At 40.5% G+C, this 20,386-nt stretch overlaps 5 protein-coding genes and 1 pseudogene across 5 annotated transcripts; 3 read left to right on the top strand and 3 right to left on the bottom strand.

Moving 5' to 3' along the window:
- Positions 1–2,340: 2,340 nt before the first annotated feature.
- Positions 2,341–3,099, top strand: LOC116203981 (14 kDa proline-rich protein DC2.15-like). Its single transcript, XM_031535981.1, has one exon. It carries the CDS (start codon positions 2,431–2,433, stop codon positions 2,833–2,835), a length of 405 nt encoding a protein of 134 aa, XP_031391841.1. The 5' UTR covers positions 2,341–2,430; the 3' UTR covers positions 2,836–3,099.
- A 1,385-nt stretch (positions 3,100–4,484) lies between these two features.
- Positions 4,485–5,788, bottom strand: LOC116203978 (36.4 kDa proline-rich protein-like). The gene has a single exon (XM_031535980.1). It carries the CDS (start codon positions 5,667–5,669, stop codon positions 4,797–4,799), a length of 873 nt encoding a protein of 290 aa, XP_031391840.1. The 5' UTR covers positions 5,670–5,788; the 3' UTR covers positions 4,485–4,796.
- A 1,943-nt stretch (positions 5,789–7,731) lies between these two features.
- Positions 7,732–8,476, bottom strand: LOC116203980 (annotated as a pseudogene).
- Positions 8,477–9,057: 581 nt separating this feature from the next.
- LOC116203982 (NADH dehydrogenase [ubiquinone] 1 beta subcomplex subunit 8, mitochondrial) lies at positions 9,058–11,052 on the bottom strand. The gene is made up of 4 exons (XM_031535982.1): positions 10,802–11,052; positions 10,620–10,706; positions 10,437–10,532; positions 9,058–9,369 (listed from the first exon to the last, which is right to left on the bottom strand). Exons 1-4 carry the CDS (start codon positions 10,937–10,939, stop codon positions 9,313–9,315), a joined length of 378 nt encoding a protein of 125 aa, XP_031391842.1. The 5' UTR covers positions 10,940–11,052; the 3' UTR covers positions 9,058–9,312.
- Positions 11,053–14,175: 3,123 nt separating this feature from the next.
- Positions 14,176–15,745, top strand: LOC116206111 (L-lactate dehydrogenase B). The gene is made up of 2 exons (XM_031538882.1): positions 14,176–14,877; positions 15,101–15,745. The coding sequence occupies exons 1-2, from the start codon at positions 14,269–14,271 to the stop codon at positions 15,542–15,544; spliced, it is 1,053 nt and encodes a 350-aa protein (XP_031394742.1). The 5' UTR covers positions 14,176–14,268; the 3' UTR covers positions 15,545–15,745.
- Positions 15,746–16,756: 1,011 nt separating this feature from the next.
- Positions 16,757–19,891, top strand: LOC116202320. Its single transcript, XM_031533843.1, has 5 exons — positions 16,757–17,161; positions 17,300–17,377; positions 17,457–17,541; positions 18,472–18,560; positions 19,468–19,891. The coding sequence occupies exons 1-5, from the start codon at positions 16,826–16,828 to the stop codon at positions 19,606–19,608; spliced, it is 729 nt and encodes a 242-aa protein (XP_031389703.1). The 5' UTR covers positions 16,757–16,825; the 3' UTR covers positions 19,609–19,891.
- Positions 19,892–20,386: the final 495 nt, after the last annotated feature.

Genomic DNA, 20,386 nt, shown 5'->3' with positions numbered 1-20,386 from the left:
GAAGACCAATCACGATGCCGAAGAACTCCCGTGAACTCTCCACTTGGACATTTTCATTTTCTTGGACAATTTTCAACTCACTCCCATGTGTTGTCCGCTTAGCAAAACGAATATATTTACAATAAAAGAAAAAAAAAAACAAAAAAGACATAAAGGAAAGCTTTCCAAATAAGGGCCGGGTCACCTAACTATTTGCTATCCCTAAACTTGGTTTTGTCTATAGCACAACCACCTAGCACAATATTCGTCTTATTCAATAGTTTGAGAATACATTGTGATTTCACCGAGAAATATCATATCGAGATTCACCATATATATGTTCTTCCCCTGATTCACTACGTTAAAGGAAAAAAAAAATCTCCCAAAGCATTCTCGTGTGTGAACTATGTAACACATTAATCAAGGTGCGAACTGCAGTTAGCTTTATGTTAAGTGAATGAGCAAACAGCTTTATTACCAGAAAGAACAATATTGAATTATGTACACAGTTTCTAACAATTAATACTGCGGAAGGGCGAAACTGTGTGCACACAGGATAGCGGCTGCAGTTTTGCCCCCAGACTTGTTTTGATTGTTTATTGCTCAATGATCAGCTTGGGCTAATTTCACTTTTATATATGTGACAATTAATCCTAAGACCACCATCACATATGCCTTCGCTCGAAGATATATATGGGCTCATGCATGCATGTCAACTATATCCTGGCTTGACCAATCGAGTTGATTGTTTTGACAGTTGGTCGATTCTAGCCAATGACCAGAACCTAGCTCATAGCTACTCTACGACTGACAGCAGACGAGATTTTAGGCTTCACGTGGGTTTTGTATAATGGAGAGATGTCATTAGTAAATCGGAAGTGTATGTAGATATGGCACGGTGGGTCGGAGTGTCACTGGCATTCCCGGGATATTGAAGGACTGCTAAGAAAACAGCTACGATTTTGAATGTGTTTTTTGGAGGTGCTACCTGAGTCTGTAGAGTATGTATACACTAGCTATTAATTGTAAACTCTAGATTAGTCAAACAAAACGACTGTTACTTAATTTGTTCAATACTGTATTCGGGTCATGAGAGTGGAAATACGCTGTTGTCAGCCAGATTAAGCGATTAACTGTATGATTAGCTCTCTATATGCGATAATATTGGATGGCTTTGGGAAAGTGTACAAAGCTAATTACAATTAATATCTTATTAGACGGCCATAATTTCGGGATTGACTGGAGAGTCACGGCCATCTAATCAGAGTTTGAGGGAGTGGTAGGCCCAGCAATGCAGGGTGTGAAATCATGAAAAGCAAATGTCTACATATCCTAGTGGGCAATCTACATAATTTGACAAGGGTTTTCTCTATTGATTTGATTGAGATCTATATCTTTAAAAGGATTAGCTAGAAAGAGTTTGTTTTTTTATTATAAAGGACAATCTTGACTTTAGTACAATAAAATAGAAATTATAATGGCTAATAAATGAAACACATGTAATTTCAAAACGAACATCGAATATTATTTCTTTATGACCAAGCGAAGTGTACATTATTGTGCTACATCTGCTTTGATAACCAAGAATGGTTTTAATTTAATCCATTTGGCACAAATTAAATTCATCTCAACATTTGGGATTTCCCATTCTTCTTTGTTACGAGATTTTTCTTTGTAAGAAAAATAAAAATAACAGAACTGAATTGGCCGGCTTGGAGTTTAGTTGGGATATAGACCAGTAGCTAATTCCATAGCCCTATAGACACATTAAAAATGTTACAATCAAATGCTGTGTTTGAAATTGAAAGTTGAGTTGGGAAAACTTGCATGGTCATCATTAATGTGCAACAACTTACATCAAATCCTGTAATAACTCCAACAAAATCATTTATTAGTTACCTATATGAGTTAGTTTGGATGGTTCAGCACCTTTTCCCTCGAATTAAGAATTTAGATTTGAGTCTAGTGAATAAAAAAATCACGATGTGCGAGGTCTTTTAACACTTAGTGAGATTGATATCAGATTCAAACCTGAATTAGTTAGAACTCACTGAACTTCCAAATATCAGGTAGTGCACACCAAAAACTTTGAGAATCATTAATTAGTTAACTTACAATCTTGCTAGCAATATTCCTGAATGTTTCGATCGCGATCAACTCAACTAAAGATTGATATCATCAGAAACCTCCAAAATTTACCAGAATATATGCACTTTCTGCCAGCTAAACATTCCCAAGATCACACATGGGAACATGGAATTTCTGGAATATCAACACATTCCCATACAGTTAAATAATCATCAAACGTTAACATCAACCTCAAATGGATCCATTCTCCCCGCATATATATAAACCCTAGCCTCCCTTCAATTCTCTCCATCCCAACTAAATGTCATCTCTAAACTGAAAGAGCAATATAAATTTACACCTAGCTAGGAGTTATTATAAAAGATGGCTTCAAAGACCACGGCAATTGCCCTCTTCCTCACTCTCAACATCCTCTTCTTCACCCTTACGAGTGCTTGTGGCTCGTGCCCTAGCCCAAAACCCAAGCCGAAGCCAAAGCCGAAGCCCACCCCGAGCCCCTCACCTAGGGGCACTTGCCCTAAGGACACCCTTAAGTTGGGTGTCTGCGCCGACCTCTTAGGCGGTCTCCTCAATGTCACCGTTGGGACACCACCGAAGACTCCTTGCTGCTCTCTCATCCAAGGGCTGGTCGATCTCGAGGCTGCGGTTTGTCTCTGCACTGCCATCAAGGCCAACATCCTGGGGATCAACTTGAACATTCCCCTGTCCCTCAGCTTGCTCCTTAACGTCTGCGATAAGAAGGTCCCATCGGGCTTCCAATGCCCCTAAGTAATACAGTCGACCACTTAGCACCTTTCCTTTGTTCATTTATGTATGTCTGATTGTATACTTCCTCCTTAATGCTTGTTTCGCGTTTTCTTTGGGCATGGCATGGATCTGATTGCCAAGACATGTTGTTTTTATGTATTCGGATGCATAATATGTAAGCGGCAACCTCTTGTTCCCGTTGAAAGTTGTCATATTTGTTCGGCTTGTGGAATGAAAATGAGTAAGTTTACTAATAAAAAAGGCAGAGTGAAGGATTTTTTTTTTCTTGGTGCCCCATCCCCTCGCACATATGTATTTCATTCAATTTAATTCGGCAAATTATATTAGCTAGGTTAATTGTCTAGGTTTATTTCATTGATCAAAGTTGATACGTAAACATTTAATCATCTTAAACTAGCACAAGCACAATTGATCATGATTTGGCCCAAGCTGTTGTTATATTTTTAGCTCGTTAGTAGTGAAACATTTAATTGGACTGATAAAAATATTACATTAAAGAATCTAACATGCATTCGCAGTGGATGACTCTCTCAAGCACTTCCATATGATCTTATTTGGATTAGAACAACTGAAACATGGAATCACGCAAGGTCGTATAGGAACAGTACGTACTTCACCGATGTGTGCTAACAACATGTCTTCCTTACATTCAGACATGAAATGAATGAAAATATCGTCTAAATGAATGTGTAATTTATCATATCCTCCTTCAGAGAACTCCTTGGTGTCCCTCCCTGATGTGATCTCAAGCAATACTTTTTAAAGATGGGTCGTCAAAGGGACACCTTTTTTTAGTCAAAATAATGGAGAAATGGTGTAAGGTGATGAGTCGGTTGGTATATAGCATAACAGTAAACCCGTGATCCCTATGGGGCGCAAATGGTTAAGCTGAAAAATGGATTCCAAGGTGGAAAATGAAAGCATGTAATGATGTCCATTTCATTCATTCCAATTCTATCAACGTCATTGACCTAAAAAAGGAAAAGATTCCATGTCTATTTTGATTTCCCATATACAACATATATGCATGATTCGTGATTGATTTGTTTTCATCTTATAGCCTTTGACAAAGCTATAGTACATCAATGCTTGCTAGGTGGATGAATCAAACGGTCCTAAATGTAGTCAACACGACGATGATTGAATCTATCGGAATAATATCTACACATACACACTCTTGAGCTGGACCTCCCTTTGTGCAGTGCTACTGAGATGAATGAAGCAAGTGGTCCCCATAGATCTTTATATACTTCGCTCTCGTGACCAATCTTTGGCACATTCACGCATTAATAACTTAATATAAATATCATGCTTAGAGTGGATTATATCTCCCTTGATTATTCTTTTAATTTCATTCAAGCAAATTATGGCATGTATGTTGTGCAGAAGAGAAAATTTAGCTTGATCAATGCTGAGATGATCATGCTGTGCGTCACGGCAGAAAATGCCCCAGTTTCCAATGAAAATGAATTTCTGACCATAAAACATATCATCTGTATATGCACCCATATAATTGAACGTGTTCAATTGTTTTAATTCAGAAAAGGTAGCTAATTTTCATGATGATGTATTAATCACTTTCATGGTAAGATGCTTACGTGATTGAAAATGCCATGAACTTATTCTACCCAAAAACAGAAGGCCGCGGATAAAAGAAAATGAAGAAAATCTCTTGATTGATTTGTGGATGACAAATGTTCATAAGTTCCTTGAGATTAAAGGAAGTGAACTTGACTTGCTAAAAAAGCATATTAACCAAGAGCCCTAGACACATGCCCCCCAATTATCTAATTTTCAAACCGAAACAATTTCAAAGGACTGAAAAAAAACAAGAACAAGGGATATCCGAACTCCGACAAACACTCGATACATTAGCAAACAGGCCGAGAGACAACATCTAGGAACCCTAGAGAGAGACAAGGTCATTTGTTATTATGAGCTAAATTTTATGACTGGCTAAGCTAGAGAGGGGGACATACAAAACCAGGTGGAGGGGTCATCCCACAAGTTATTAGGACTTGAAGTGCAAGAGGAATGAAGATGTTGAGGTTGAGGAGCTTAAGCCTGATGGTCGTGCAGAGGCAGATAGCAGCCTCGAGCTCAAGCAACCCTTGCAGCACAGGACAGCAAACGTTCTCCACCGGGTTCCCAAGCCCGATATGGACCAGCCCTCCCAAGACATCGACACAAAGCCCTAGCTTTAGGGCATCGATTGGGCACGTCTTTGGGGTCGTTGGGGGAGGGATGACTCCACCCCCACCACCTCCGCCGCCACCGCCACCGCCACCACCTCCACCGCCACCAGGAGGGCCACCGGTGTAAGGTGGGTAGGGAGAGGAAGGCGGTGGAAGGGCACCGGGAGGGTTTACAATCGGCGGTAATATCCCAGGAGGATTTATGATTGGGGGGATTATCCCACCACCGGGGGGTGTCCCTATACCAGGAGGGTTTGTGATCGGTGGATGAACCACTGGCGGCATTGGCACGGAAGGCGGATAACCTCCACCACCGCCACCTCTTCCTCCGCCACCTCTGCTTCCTCCACCTCCACCGCCTCCTCCTCTACTGCCTCCGCCACCTCCACCGCCACCACCTCCTCCTCCACCACCCTTATGACCACCTCCACCACCGCCTCCTCCACCACCACCGCCTCTGCCACCTCCTCCATGATGGGGAGGATGTTTTGGGTGTGTCGGGCCCGGGTGGCGTGGGATGCTGGGACCCCGGTAAGGCGGCCGAGGCGGTGCACAATAGCCGCAAGCATAAATGGGCGGAATTGACAGCAGCATGACGAACTTGAGGATGAACAAAATGGCCAAAGTCTTGGAACCCATTTTGCTGAGGTAGATAGGGTTCCAAAGCTCTCTGTCGTCGTTAGGGTTTATAGAGGGAGAAGGTTGATAGATCCGAGGGTTTTATAGATGGGTTTCATGGCCACCCGTGATCTGGTTCTGACTGACGACACATGGAGGGCCTTATACGTATGGATATATTCTTTCTTCATATAAATAAAAAAAAATGAAAATACCGAATCCATCAAATCACGAAAAGATAGAGATGAAGATCACAGAAAATCAAAAGAGAGAGAAGACTTCTGTAAATTGGTGAGCTTGGACTGTTTATAATTCATTGGGACACTTTTACGAACTCCTATATTCAATCCGTGACTGGTTTCACTACATTCCATGCATGAACTCTTGTTCGGTTCCACAAGCCGAAATAATGTTGTTTTTTACAAAAAAAATTCGTGTGTATCTATACAGCTCTAAGGCGTGTTATATGTATCTACCGCAAAATTTTGCAATCTGCACAGATACTGTCGCAGCTCATCGCTAGCTGGAGTGCATTTATATATTTGTCTCAGCTCATTCGGCGTATACTTTACTATATGTCACCGTGTTCTGTGCATTTCATTCATCACGAAAGACACTAGCTTTACTGGTACAAGGCTACTTGACCTCTCGCGGAAGCACGAGATGATGAGTTTAATTTGCATAGCATGCATGGCTCTTGACTGGAGGGTATGTATATCCGTATGGCGAACTACTTCATCTGATGTATATGGAGTCGTGCTCTGCAGGATTTGAACCAATGACATGTATACTAATATGAGTTTAAGTAGTAGGTCGCCCTTGCCCCAACAATTGATGATCTAGCTAATTTCTGCAGAAGCTAGCTAGTTCATTTAACTTGAACGAGACTACTTATGTTTTATGTTTATATATATAACTGCAGATGCCTTGAAGGAAATTAATAAGTAGCAAGGTCAAAACAGTTAAAATATAATTATTGCATGTGGGAATTAATTTAATTTATTTTATCTGGAAATTTGAGATTTTGATTTACAGCTAATTGAATTGCATGAGAGGGGGTGATCAGTGGTCCCTCGTTTGGTGGCTCCTCTGTAATCTTGTGTCAGACGGATGCATGAGAGGGACGTTGCCGGAAAGACATTATATTGTACGACGTTGCTAAAAACGGGGAGCGGTTAGGGTTTGCAGATGAGTACGTAGATCGCAGCTCATCTCATTTCACGAAGTACGCACGTGAACCCCATTTTCTTTCCCACCTTTTCATTTCTCTTTTATTTTTCCAATGTCAACGCACATAATATATAGTAGGTAAAAATAGGTCGGCATAACTTTGTAGTACTCCTTCAATCATTCCACTTTCGATCACTAACTTTTTAATAATGTAAGCCTTCTTTGGAAATAGAGTTGAGTTAAACTCAATTCCATTCTAACTATATATATATATATATATAATTGGATTATAATAATAAGGTGGAGGGAGAAAAAAAAATTGTGTTATTGAATCATAGAAAAATGTGAGAAAAATAATAAATAATTTAGAGAAAATAATGATTGTGTCGCTGAATTGTGAAAAAAAGTAATGAATAGTTAAGAGAATTTACTATTAAAAATTGAGTTGAATAGTAGTTAAGATGTAATAATTGAAGAAAAATGGAAAAATAATAATTGTGTTGTTGAATTGAAGATGAGTGAAGTTAAAGTAGAATAAAAAGATTACTCCAAAACCAAACAAAGCTGTAGAAACTTTACGAACCATGAACTCGACTATTCATGAACTCTTCAAGAGAGTTGGATTCAACAAGAGGCTTATGATGATCTAACAGCTCTCGACGGTTCATGGACAGTCCAGTTGATGGATTGTATTATTACTCATCATGCAATTAATTCCGAGTAAAACATCTAATAACACCAAAATGTACTAAATTGAGGTCGGTTGTTAGCATGAGACTTGTTTGTGGATTCATTTCTACAAAAAATTTGGGCTAATAATATATGCTTGATATGGGCTTCCACATAATCTTGTAGCCCAGATCACTTAGATTAAGCTCTTGGCGATTCCAACAAACAACCCGAATTTCAACACTTTTAATCAAAAGGACGAAATCTATCTCTTATGGATTTCAGGAACGATCACAAATTCGATAGGAAGATACGTCACAGTTGCAACGGAGAAGGACCACAGCTTGAAACCTCAGAGCCCTTCAAAGAACATAAAATAGAGATACCGAAAGGAATGAGAAATGGTGCGAGATCCGGAATGAGAATCAATAGGACACTCTAAGCACATTGGAACCCGGAAGGAACGTTTTTCCCGCAAGTATTCAGCAACAAGCTCAGTGAGATGGGAAGGTTGAGGTTGATCCCCAGAGCATTGGCCTTGATGGCTTTGCAGGGGCAGACTGCAGCCTCAAGATCGGCCAAGCCTTCAATGAGGCTGCAGCAGGGTGTTACCGGTGGGGTCCCCACGACGAGATGGACCAAACTGTTCAACAAGTCGGCGCAGAAACCCAACTTGAGGGTGTCCCTAGGGCAAGTGGGCTGGGAGGGCGGTTGCTTTGGGTGGTGGTGCTTGTGGTGGACCTTTGGTGGTGGCGAGCAGGGAACATAATGGAGCTGACCATGGTGAAGAAGAGGAGATTGAGGGCGATCAAGAGTGCAGCTGCAGCAAGACTTTTCGGAGCCATCGGTTGACAAGGAGTTCCCTCGGGTTCTTAACAGGCGTTTGCTGGAAGAACTTTGAAATTGGTTTGAGCAGTGAAGTGAAGTGAAGCAGGCGGACGGTTTTATAAGGCGGATCGATGATCTGTTCCGGAATAAAATACAGGGAAAGGGAAGCATAAGGGCAAGTTGTTAGGCCAAAATGTCGAGAACAAGCTGGCTTGAAGATTATGGACTTCGGAGCTTTCTGCAATGGTTAACTGTCATTGGGCTATCCTACAAGCAAAATAATTCCCACTCTGATCATGTAGGGATATAATTCCATGTGCAAAGAGGATAAGGCATATTTAAAATGCTACATAATCAGTAGCCATTTGGACAGTGTCCAAAGCTCAAGCTTCTGAATGAAAATGAGAGTGAAAATTGAAGTCCCCTTTTTGCGAAGCAAAATCTACAAGAAGCTACCAAAAATAGAAGCTCTGCACTATGCCGAAAGATGATACGGTAGAAAGTTAAACAGAAGCAATCACCTGGGACTTTCTGTCATGCGAATTGACTTCTGAATATTTGACATAGATCGGGATCCGGGATTGATTATAAAATTCATGTTCACGAGTAACAGGGGAGCAAATGGATATCCTGCTCTGCTTAAGCTGGATCTTATCATTAGATTTTTAGCAGCTCATACGTATTATATTCATCCATATTGACTAGAGGATAAGAAGAAGAGTTTCATCTGCTTCACAGGGTATATAAACAAACAACACAAGCATAGATAAATGTTCAATGCATGTCCCTGCATTTCCCAGCAGATACAGTAAATAAGCACAATCGGTGAACAAAATCTAGTGCAACTTTATTACAGAATTATTTTGCAAGGTCTCGACTATGCAACATTTGAACATTGTCATCAGTTTTGACAGTTCCAATTTCAAAGAAAAGAGGTGAACAGGACAGCTCTCACATGAAGTGACAGAGGGTTGAGATCAATGGCATCAAAATCTACCTATGGCTCCCCGCCAAGCTCAACCCGCAAGTTGTCATATGGGTATGCTTTAGGTGTCTGGAAAAGGAAAGAACACGAGTGAGAAAACAACATCTCAACTGAAGCACGTATTAATATGCAAAGATGAGGACACAATCTTCTCAACCTCGCACTTTAAAGTTACAAAAGTTAAATGCAAGCAGCGTTTCAGTACATGAATCAGAATTGCTGATCACTCTTTCATAGAATATGAACGGCCAAAATGAATTGGCCTTCAACACATGGTAACTCAATGTTAGTTGAGGGAAGCAATAATTAGCATTTAAGATTCTCTGTAGCTTATGGATAAGATTGAGCGATCTTTTGATCTCTTGCTGAAAACCCCTGAATTCTGTGTGGAAAGCAGTTATAAGTTGTTACCAACAACAATCCACTGCTGTCAACGATCAACAAATATTGTCCAAAACAATCTCTTATTCTGATTAATGTTTAGCGCTTATAAATGACAACTGCAATCCAAAGCTGACCTCAAAATCAGACAAGCCATTGCACCGACAGGCATCTCATAATATAGTTAGAATGGCAAGAAATTTCATTAATAAAATATACTCATAACCCCCATCGCTTTCAAAATAATCCACTAGAGAAGTGGCAGAGCAAATTTATTTCCAGAAAAACGAAGGTGGCATCAACTATCACCATATCCAGGCTTAAACCTTTTTTCCCACTGTCAACCTTCACCAATCCAAGGGACATATCTTATCAAGCTAAACAGCGTCCTCGTATCCAGAGCAGCAGGCCTCCCTCACTATCACGTCAGCTACTCCATGTATGAATATGAAATTGAATTCATTTATCAGTAACAAACAGTATTGCTCGCCATACACTACTCCTTGTATGAAAATGAAACTGAATTCATTTTCTGCACGTCTTCGTCCCAGCCATATTCAAGCCCACAATGCGAAGTTTCTTAATAACATAAAACGTGCAATCCTTAATGCAATCAATGGCTCTTACACCAAATTTCATATGCCACAAACAGCAAAATACATAACCAGAAGTAGCAGTGGAACAAAATCTGTCCTCCTTCACAATTAATAGCAAAATATATTGGAAGACTATTGAGTTAAATTGTTATAACTCACAAATGGTATCTTCGAGGCCTTATCGTTCCACACGGCCAAAAGCCCCAACGATGCGAAAAAGCCCAAACCGCTACAGAGCCAAGCCAATGCTTCATACTGCAGGAAAAATGGAATATAGACTATATTTCACTCAATCGCCATGTGCAGTGGAGAGAATTGTAGACAGGAAGTAAAAACCCTGACCTTGCCGACGGTATCGGCAATCCTGTCAATACAGGGTTCCGGGAATGGAGTGCCGTTGTCCCAGACCAGCTCATCATTCACCGGCACCTAAAAAGCACCGTAGACAAACAAATGAAATAGATTTCGGGTACATATATACTCCGAAAAGGAGAATCGATGAGCTAGGTTGCAGAAATGCTCACAGGCTTGTCGGGGACGATGTGCTTGCCGACGGGGAGGCCCATGCCGGATCTGAGGCGGAGAGAGGAGGCGACGGAGCGGGAAACGACGCCGTTCCCGCCCATGATCCTCGATGCGACGGTGCTCAATCGACCTGCCATGATCGATCTCTCTTCCGATTGTTTTCTCGGCAACAAGATAGAATGATTTGTTCACTAGCGCTGCACTTCAGCTCACGGAGAGGAGACCGGACCGCTAGCTAGTAGCTGGTGGCTACTGCCTCTTGGCGTTGATCAATGAGGACGGAGAACCCATTGGGCCTTGGATGGGCTCCGCCCTTATAGGTTTGGGAAAATTGGGCTTTCAGGGCTCAATAGTGGGCCGAGAATATAGATGGGATGTTTTTATTTCGGCCCAAAATGCAAATGAGAGAGAGGACCATTAGATTCGCAGTGAATCAATTAGCTTAATTTTTTGGGTGTGCACTCTGATATTCGGATGTTCAACGGGTCTCGATTAATCCGGTTCGAACATAATCGACCCAGCAAAAGGATAAAACTTTTGCAGTATGGATTTTCTTCATGCTGAATCAATTAGCATTAGCTAAGTCGTTTTTTGTATGACGGGGGTGTTTTCCATGGATCCATTCGTACGTCTTTCGATCACAGACAGCGTCAAAGGATCTTGTGAGGAACCTAGAGTTAATGAATTACCGAGCCACCGACTCAACAAGGCACTTTATATATCCACCCATGTTTTTGAAAACCTTTATCCATTGTGCATCAAACAAATCTCGGTCCATAATAATCCATGCATATGATTGGTCTCAAAGGGTCACTCGTTAAGCTCGAATGAAACTCACTCTTTGCATAGAGGAACAATAAAGCAAAGAGGAGTTAAGTTGGAAATGTAAAAGAAAAATATGTTGAGAGGTGGAAAATAAAATCAGGGGGCTGGAAAGCAGGAGAAGTTTCTTGGAGTCATGTGGTCTTTCTGTTCTAAAGGGTTGCATTATTTTCCTGTGGAGTTTAGATCTAGAAAGAAAAAAAGAAAAAAAAAAGGCATTCTATTGAACATTTTGCCGCCGTCCCATAAGATGAAATGAATGAAATGCCAGAAAAGGAGAGGTTAGGGTCAATTGCAAAGAAAAGTTCGGTTTTTGTAAAGAAGAGCCTTACAAATATATTATTGAATTAAAAAAGAAAGTAAGAAATGATATTCAGTTAGTGATATCTATCTTCCATCCAATTCAAATCTACATATTCTTGATTCGATTTGATTTTTGATGGATATTAAGACTATTTAAATTCCACATCATTTAAAAAAAAGGGTCATAGTGAGCTTATAAGTTTCAAGGGCACGCCTTTCTTTCAAAATGCATTATTAAGTATATCCGTTGGAACCTTAACTACTCGTTCAAGATGTATTATCCGTTTTAGTTATCGCTCATAAAAAAAAAACTGCAATCAAAACGAATACGAGTCATTCTATATGCGGAATTGTAGGCTCACATATAAACCGATCTCATTAATTCCTATATTAGTGAAATTTATAGTAATTTTTTTATTTTCCATTTTCATTGTTACAAAAATAAAGATGGGAATATATATATATAAAGGATGCTTGACGGGGGGACTAAAGAAATATGGAAGGGCCGGTGGCGGTGGAGGAAGAAAGATGTTTTTGTCAAATGTCGCCCACGGGATAGTACTGGGGCAGCGGAAAGAAATTGTCCGGGCAGCTGTGCTTTTTAAGTTTTTGACAGTCTCGATTTCTTTAGGTGCACATCAAGCCACCTACATGCCATACGCTACATTACATATTCATTCAAGCCTTCTAGATTTTTATTTTATTCTTTTTAGTGCCCGTTAATTAATTTTAGAAGTCATGTGAGGGACAAAGATATAACAAAAATACTTGATGAACCTATTTGTATTATTTATTAATTTTTATAATTCTTATTTTATTATACTAAATTCATAAATTACATTTATTACCGAAACAAGGAATTTGTGATTGCCTTATTTTTCCTACAAGAAACCTCGTTTTGCTAAGATATGCGCGTGGTTTGGTCGCTCAGGGCATATGCGTGGATTCTAAATTCCTATGTTTGAAACTTGGAGAAGACGAAGCCGTCCTGACGTTTGACCGTTGACTAATCTAATAACCCCCACAAATTACCCCAAGGACTGTTCATCAATATCAATATTCAAAGAAGCGATTATAGGTCCCGGCATGGACCATGGTGGCGAGTGGGGAGCTTTTCCCCACTCGCCACTCTTTTCTTTTTAATTTTGCCTAAAAATATAAAATGTCTTTTTTTAAAAAAATTTATCCCCTTCTTTTCATGTTTTAAAATCTAATTCAAATAAGATATTGTAATCCGGCCAATCCACGAAGTCAAATCATTCCATTGTTACAAATTATTTCCAAAAAATATTTCTTTCTTTCAACTTTTATTTAGAAAAATCAAAATCAATTCTATATTAGAAATATTACATAAAAATACAGATAATCTTTCCCAAATTTTGGGTTGCAACTAGGGAATTTTAGGTGTCTTATTTTTTTAATATTTTTTTTTCTATTTAACGTTTTTTACTCCGACCTAACAAGGCAACGGTGAGACCTAGTTGAACGTCAAGTCAAATGATCTGATCTTATGATTGGATCGGTTATTTCTAAATCTTTTTTACCTTTTTATATCATATGTCATATTAATTACAGTTACTTTTTAGAAAATTTGAATCATTTATTAGCAATCGAGAGTTCATAATTTTTACACATAAATAGTTTTATAATTAGTTTCAATTATACCATGTATCGGTTACTACATAAATCAAAATATTGACAAAAGAAATTTTTCGACCCACGACATTGCGCATATTACTTCCTAGTCAAATTGATTGGGCCAATTACAAAGTCCAAAGTATCTAACGCATAATATGTTCCGAGACGTTTTTGTTCTTGTACTCGGCTTTTGTTGTGGATTGAATTTTCTTTCACTTGTTGAGCAAAAATAATATGTTATCCGACACACACACATATATATATATATTCATGTAATGCTGAAAAAGGTAACTAAAGATTAAAAAAATTAAGAAAAAAAATTATTCAATGAATGTAACTCACTTACTGTAAATGAATAATTAGTAATGAAAATACATATAAATAGGAGTTTGTGAGGCCACCGAGGGACATATTATCACTTGTATGTATTTTTATAAAATTTACTTAACCAAATGCATTGAGTAATACTCATATAATATTTTCTCGAAAAAACTTTTTTTCATTTTTTAGTCAAAAGATCTTCCTTCTTTTCTTTTTTTTTTGGTAATAATAATTAATACCATCACCATCCTTTCTCCCCTTTCGTGGAGCGGACTTCCACTCACTTTCTGTAATACATATAAGAACAGTTCGTGTTCCTTTTTCACAGCATATCATCAAATCAAGAACACCACTAGCTAGCACAGCGAATTAATTGAGAGAGATGCATCAGAGCGCATCGGCATCGTCGCTGGGCCCCGGCGGGCTGGATCTGACCCGGGCCTTCTTCAGGCCCATCCACAACACTGCCCCGCCCTCCCCCACCAAGCGCCACACCAAGATCTCCGTCATCGGCGCCGGCAACGTCGGCATGGCCATCGCCCAGACCATCCTCACCCAGGACCTCGCCGACGAGCTCGTCCTCGTCGACGCCAAGCCCGACAAGCTCCGCGGCGAGATGCTCGACCTCCAACACGCCGCCGCCTTCCTCCCCCGCACCAAGATCATCGCCGACGTCGACTACGCCGTCACCACCGGATCCGACCTCTGCATCGTCACCGCCGGTGCCCGCCAGATCCCCGGCGAGACCCGCCTCAACCTCCTCAATCGTAACGTGGCGCTGTTCCGCTCCATCGTCCCGCCGCTGGCGAAGTACTGCCCCGACACCATCCTCCTCATCGTGTCCAACCCGGTGGACATCCTAACCTACGTCGCATGGAAGCTGTCCGGGTTCCCCTCCAACCGGGTCATCGGGTCGGGCACGAACCTTGACTCCTCCAGGTTCAGGTTCCTCATCGCTGACCATCTTGACGTCAACGCCCAAGATGTACAGGTATGTGCACTACCGGAGCAAATCTAATTAAAAAATCTGCCAATTTCTAAAGTTGTTTTTTTTTTTTTGGGGTTTTTTTCCACATTTTTTTTTCATGTCTCCAATGTTGTTTTTGGGGGGTCTTTTTTAGTGGAAAATTAGGCATAAATTATGCTACATTATAAGTGTAGGTATGCCTACGTTGTTAACAGCATCATTGTCTGCATTGATTAATTCTGATAAGGCCTACATAGTCGGGGAGCATGGGGATAGCTCAGTGGCGCTATGGTCCAGCATCAGCGTCGGAGGGGTCCCAGTCCTGAGCTTCCTTAAGAAGCAGCAGATCGCATACGAGAAGGAAACCTTGGAGAACATCCACAAGGAGGTCATAGACAGCGCGTACGAGGTCATACGACTCAAGGGCTACACATCCTGGGCAATTGGCTACTCTGTGGCGAGCCTGGCTCGCACCTTGCTCAGGGACCAACGCAGGATCCACCCAATCTCAGTTCTCGCGAGGGGATTCTACGATATCGAAGGTGGGGACGTGTTCCTCAGCCTTCCAGCTCAACTCGGGCGGGGCGGGGTGCTGGGCGTGACCAATGTGCACATGGACGATGAGGAGACTCACCGGCTCCAAGCCTCCGCTAAGACCATCTTGGAGCTGATTGGTCAATTGGAAATCTGAGATTTCATGACTTTGATTCACTAATGCTTACTTTGACATTTTCCTTTAATTTGTCGAATAATTTTGGGATGTCGTGGCTCTGTTTTTTGTTCCTCTTCTTATGATATTTCTCTTGTATGATTAGAGTTGATTTATTGTATGTCTTGTCCTCCTTATACCGTGATTCATTTACTAAACAGGTCAAGATCAACCTTTGTGTCAGATTTTGCTCCAATTTCTCATGACCGCATTCAATGTCGTAAAGGAGTTAATCCATTATTGATAAAGATAATAGAACCTGTTCTTGGAAGCACAAACCGAACTTGGCAATCCATTTTTCCCTTGAGCATTAGAACGGTTTTCAGGTAATCTGGATTTTACTCTAATCTCTAACACCGTTTTTTACGACATAAATAGTACATGTTCTGTTTTTGAAATTAATATTCAGGAAGATTAATTTGGAAAATGTGGAGAAAGACATATAAAGATCATAATCACGTATGTTAGAAAGAGTTAGAGGGATAAAAGTGAAAAATTATACAAATTCATAAAAACTTTTGAATATAATGAAATTTGGGAAAAATTATAAAAACGAGGAGGATTATGTGTCCTCATATGGTCGGTACAGACCAGTTTTCATCTATCTATAATAATAATAATAATTCTCGAACAAACATAACTTTCCATGTTAGGAGAGGAGATGAACTCCGTAATCTTTAACACGAGTAATGTGCTTCGATACTTTTATGAATGCTCCACGGCTAATGTAGATTGTATTTGTTCTTCCTAGGCTGTCGGACTCGATGACTTTTGATGTCAGTTGGTACGCCGGAATTGAACGTGATATGGGTTGGGCCACGAATTGAGCCTAAGCCCAACTGAATGAGCTTAAGAATTGGCCCAACTCGACAAACAGCCCAAGACTGGGGACAAGACTCGGCTTGACAAAAGAGTAAAAAACCTCACGCTTTCCATCTCTCTCTGTCTCTCAGTCTTCATCTTCACTTAAGAAGAAGAAATGTTAAATTTAATGAAATGCTCATTTCGGCTTACAAAATTGATACAAAATAAGGAAATAGAGTGAAAGGATGGGAAGGCATTTCCATTTCATTATGCTCCATTACCAAACGCAAAGCTCAGGCCCAAGATAATCCGGCCCATTAAGAGGCCCAATAAATCTCGGCCCAATATGAGCCCATTGTCGATTATTCCACGGCAGACGACAACGCATCTGCAGGCTTGCAGTAGCAGTCAGTGGCCACTCCTCAACAGTCATCGCCGGCGGCGGCGGAGCGGAGATAGATGGAGCGAGACAGGCGGACGGCAATGGAGGCGCTCGCGGAGCTGGAGCGCGTTCAAGTCCGGATCCTTGAACGCACATCGAGCCTCGAGCTCTCTTACCTCTCCGACAATCTCTCCTCCTCGCTGTCCGTCTCATCCCCTCCCGCCGCGAACTGCGGCGCGACAGCTGAAGTCTCTGAAACGGAAGCTCGGCTCTCCGCTATTCTCAAGAGCAGCGGCGTCAGAGACTTCTGCTTCAAGAGAGTGCCGGGCGATTACTACGACCGGACTTTTGAAGAACGCCGCGACTTGCTCGGGGCGCATTCCATCGATCATCTCTGCAAGAGCATCGTCATGGTGAGTGAACTCATCTTCCTGATCACGTTCCAATCATTCGAACTGAGCTTTTTTATTTATGCTTCTGCATTTCAGTGTTAGGCAAAGCTTATCATGCTTTGGTTTGAGCTAATCATTTTTTTTTCCGGCATATGACAGGTCAATACACAAGCCCCAGCTAATATAACTGATTGTAGTGATCGTAACAATTCGAAGTACTATGTTGTCGTTGTTCAGGTACCTCCTTTGGGACATATCTCAGCTTGACAGCTGAAGCTGTCTATTCTGTCTCATGTAAACTGCTTATTTTTCGCAGTACACTGCTCGACTTAATGCCGAATCACTGAAGAACTATCTATACTTGCTGAACGGCGGCAAGGTTCCCAAAAAGAAGTTCAATAGTAAGTTGTTCACTCTGAACATATGAGTACTCCTTTACAGTTTGAATTGAATTCTTTTTCGAGGATTGTTTTTACTGAATGCTCGCATGAAGCCCCTTCAGTTAAATGATGTTCCTTCAGTTAAATAATGTTCCTTCAGTTAAAAGAGTCACTAGGTGGTGTTCGTTTAGTATATCTTAATGTTAACATCCAAAGGAGTAAAACCTGTTGTGGAAATAATAATGTCTCTGCCGGCTTATTGGTTATTCATATCAGGAACATAATAAATTGTGTTCCATTGGATGTAACACATGCCTTATTTTTGCCAGTCCACTATATGCCCAGTGCCTAAACAATCAGACACAATCATTTCATACTTCAGAGCCAATCTTGTCGCAGACGAAACTGTCTTCTTTGTATAATTTGAGACAAACTTTATGCAGTGCTTAAATAAGAGTGGGCGATAGATGGGTGTAGAGTCCAAGAATGCTTTTTGATGTATTCAACTGGCTAGGCCAAATCTACTGAAAGCTCTGTCTTGCTGAGAGAACTAAGGGCATTGCGTCGTTATCTTTTTCTTAGCCTGCCGTGTGCTGAAAAAGAAAGGTGCAGCAACTTTCTAGGAAGGTTTCTTTCAAACAACATGTCCTGCAACTAAAACATTGATGTTTACGTGCTGGACACAAATTCTAATATCTTGTTTCTGGACAACATTTCACAATTGGAGTCAATCCAACTACATAAGAAAATTATTTTATGTGTTTTATCATAAAGATGGCAAGACCTAAGAACCATCTTAACGTTATCATATATTTCACAATGTATTCAACTATTTTTGTTCATCAAATAAATTATTTCTTGGAAGTTTGGCAAATACACTCAAAGAACACTCATGCCAGTGACTTCAGTTTCTGGATTACCTTTTGAGCTGTTCCTATTCCTTGATTGCAGTGAGGCTTGCTCCTGAGGAGACTTCGCAAATGTTAACTGGTTTTGAGCACAATGCAGTGACATGCATAGGAATGAAGACTGAGATTCCCGTAAATTCTCTGTCTCTGCTACTTTTTACTCTTTACCATGTGTGGCCTTTCTACTTCAGGATCTGCTCCTTTTCTGGAATTGAATAGAATTTCCGACAATTCTCTACTTTTATGCTAGTAGAGTATGTGTTGCATCTAAAGCTTTGCCTTCTTTCTCCTCCTGTGTCGTTGCTCATAAATGCTCTTTGCTATGTATTTTCACGTCGAGTCTATTAAAACTAAGCTGGTTTCAGATATTCTCAATAGTGATCACCTTTATATGTATCTGGTATCTTCTTTCTCACGGCACCTGCACATGACATGTTTGTCTAAGATAGTTCCGAGATATTGCCAGTTTAGTATCCTGTCCTGCATCCTACAGATAATAGTCATTATCACTACCTTTATGCTTGCATCTTGTCTATGCCATATAAAAATGTGTCGAGCTTCCCTTATGATGCTGTTGGAGAAAGGACATGATGTTCCTCATGCTTGATGCTTTGATTGTCCCTCTCTAGTTCATTCCTGGAGTCCCTGCCACTTCTCCGCCAGCTGTTTGGTGGTCCAAGGATTCAAACATCATGGACCATCACAACTCACAGCTTTTGTTTCAGTCTTTAGAATTGCACTTTTAGGGCACAGGAAAAGTTTTTTTGCGACGTAATTGTGGCCCCCTTTAATGATTGCCCTTTCTGCCACTTCTCAGAAATCGGTTGGAAGTTAAGAATGCAGTTGCTCGACTTGGATCCAGTTCTGCTGGATATTAGTTCCCCAAGTAGTTGGGAAATTGTGAACAAGTGTAGTCATGGGCTATCCATTAAGCCATTTACCAAGTAGCTGAACGCTTGAAACATACCAGAGTCAGTCGACTGTGATGGTAATGAATTACCCATTTTAAACTTATTTTGTGATTTTTTGGTTGTGTCAGGTGATTTTAGATGAAGCAATTGTGAAGCTCTATCCGGACTTCTTCTGGCTTGGTGGTGGGGAGGTTGATCTGAAGTTTGGAATCAGGACCTCTGAGTTTATCGACTTTGCCAGACCATTCATTGTTAGTTGCAGTAATTGATTCTTCTTCTGATGAAGCAGAACCTCTGCTATATCTGAATCCCATATCAGAAGTTTATGGAAGAAATGCCCCATCATTGTTAGCTTCTTGAGTTTTCTCCAACATTTTGAGGACACAGATCAGATTAGATCATGCTCGAACAACCTGAGACTGATTGAACAGTTCTTTGTAAGCTATTTATGGTCGAGCCAAGTACAGAATACGAGATAAATTTGTATGTCTCGTTGTGCTGCTGAAGAGAAAGCTATATACATATAGATTTGAACTCGGAAGATGTTATATCTGGAGGTGGCAAAATTGGGTTTTCCTACGGCTAACTTGCAACGGTGTCGTCTCTAGCTAGTGATCAATTAATTGGAGAAGACATCTCCACCAAAATCGATCTTTAAGGAATGGTTCCTTTCCTCAGCGAGTAATGGATCAATTTTCTGGTGATGTATGTACTTAGCACAAAAACTTAAGCCAATATAATTGTAAAGAAAATGGAACGGTCTCTAAAATATGTTGGATATCTTTAAGATAGTTCATTCCTCTGAAAGTCATCAAATCAACTTTTTGTATTATCCATTATCATTGCACTTGGAAGGGAAGAAACAGTTGCCAAAACCCCTCTTATCTTTTTTTAAAAAATAAATAAAAATACAAGTCATCCTATCAAAACACCTCTCAACTTCTTTCCTTTATGGATGTGATCGTATCAACTTTTTGTAATGCGAGTTTCCGCGTTAGGAATCTGATCCAATATAGTTTGCAAACTGAAATAAAAGAACGGTTCTGA

The sequence above is a fragment of the Punica granatum genome, chromosome 4 (genome assembly GCF_007655135.1).
Source record: "Punica granatum isolate Tunisia-2019 chromosome 4, ASM765513v2, whole genome shotgun sequence".
Classification (NCBI taxonomy): Eukaryota; Viridiplantae; Streptophyta; class Magnoliopsida; order Myrtales; family Lythraceae; genus Punica; species Punica granatum.
This window is presented reverse-complemented; position numbering and strand designations above follow the sequence as displayed.

Coding starts and splice junctions, on each gene's coding strand:
- LOC116203981 (XM_031535981.1), top strand. CDS start 2,431: ATGGCTTCAAAGACCACGGCAATTGCCCTCTTCCTCACTCTCAACATC.
- LOC116203978 (XM_031535980.1), bottom strand. CDS start 5,669: ATGGGTTCCAAGACTTTGGCCATTTTGTTCATCCTCAAGTTCGTCATG.
- LOC116203982 (XM_031535982.1), bottom strand. CDS start 10,939: ATGGCAGGTCGATTGAGCACCGTCGCATCGAGGATCATGGGCGGGAAC. Junction 10,707..10,801: donor ACATCGTCCCCGACAAGCCT/GTGAGCATTTCT, acceptor GGTGCTTTTTAG/GTGCCGGTGAATGATGAGCT. Junction 9,370..10,436: donor AGGCCTCGAAGATACCATTT/GTGAGTTATAAC, acceptor TTCCTTTTCCAG/ACACCTAAAGCATACCCATA.
- LOC116206111 (XM_031538882.1), top strand. CDS start 14,269: ATGCATCAGAGCGCATCGGCATCGTCGCTGGGCCCCGGCGGGCTGGAT. Junction 14,878..15,100: donor TCAACGCCCAAGATGTACAG/GTATGTGCACTA, acceptor AATTCTGATAAG/GCCTACATAGTCGGGGAGCA.
- LOC116202320 (XM_031533843.1), top strand. CDS start 16,826: ATGGAGCGAGACAGGCGGACGGCAATGGAGGCGCTCGCGGAGCTGGAG. Junction 17,162..17,299: donor TCTGCAAGAGCATCGTCATG/GTGAGTGAACTC, acceptor GGCATATGACAG/GTCAATACACAAGCCCCAGC. Junction 17,542..18,471: donor TCCCAAAAAGAAGTTCAATA/GTAAGTTGTTCA, acceptor CCTTGATTGCAG/TGAGGCTTGCTCCTGAGGAG.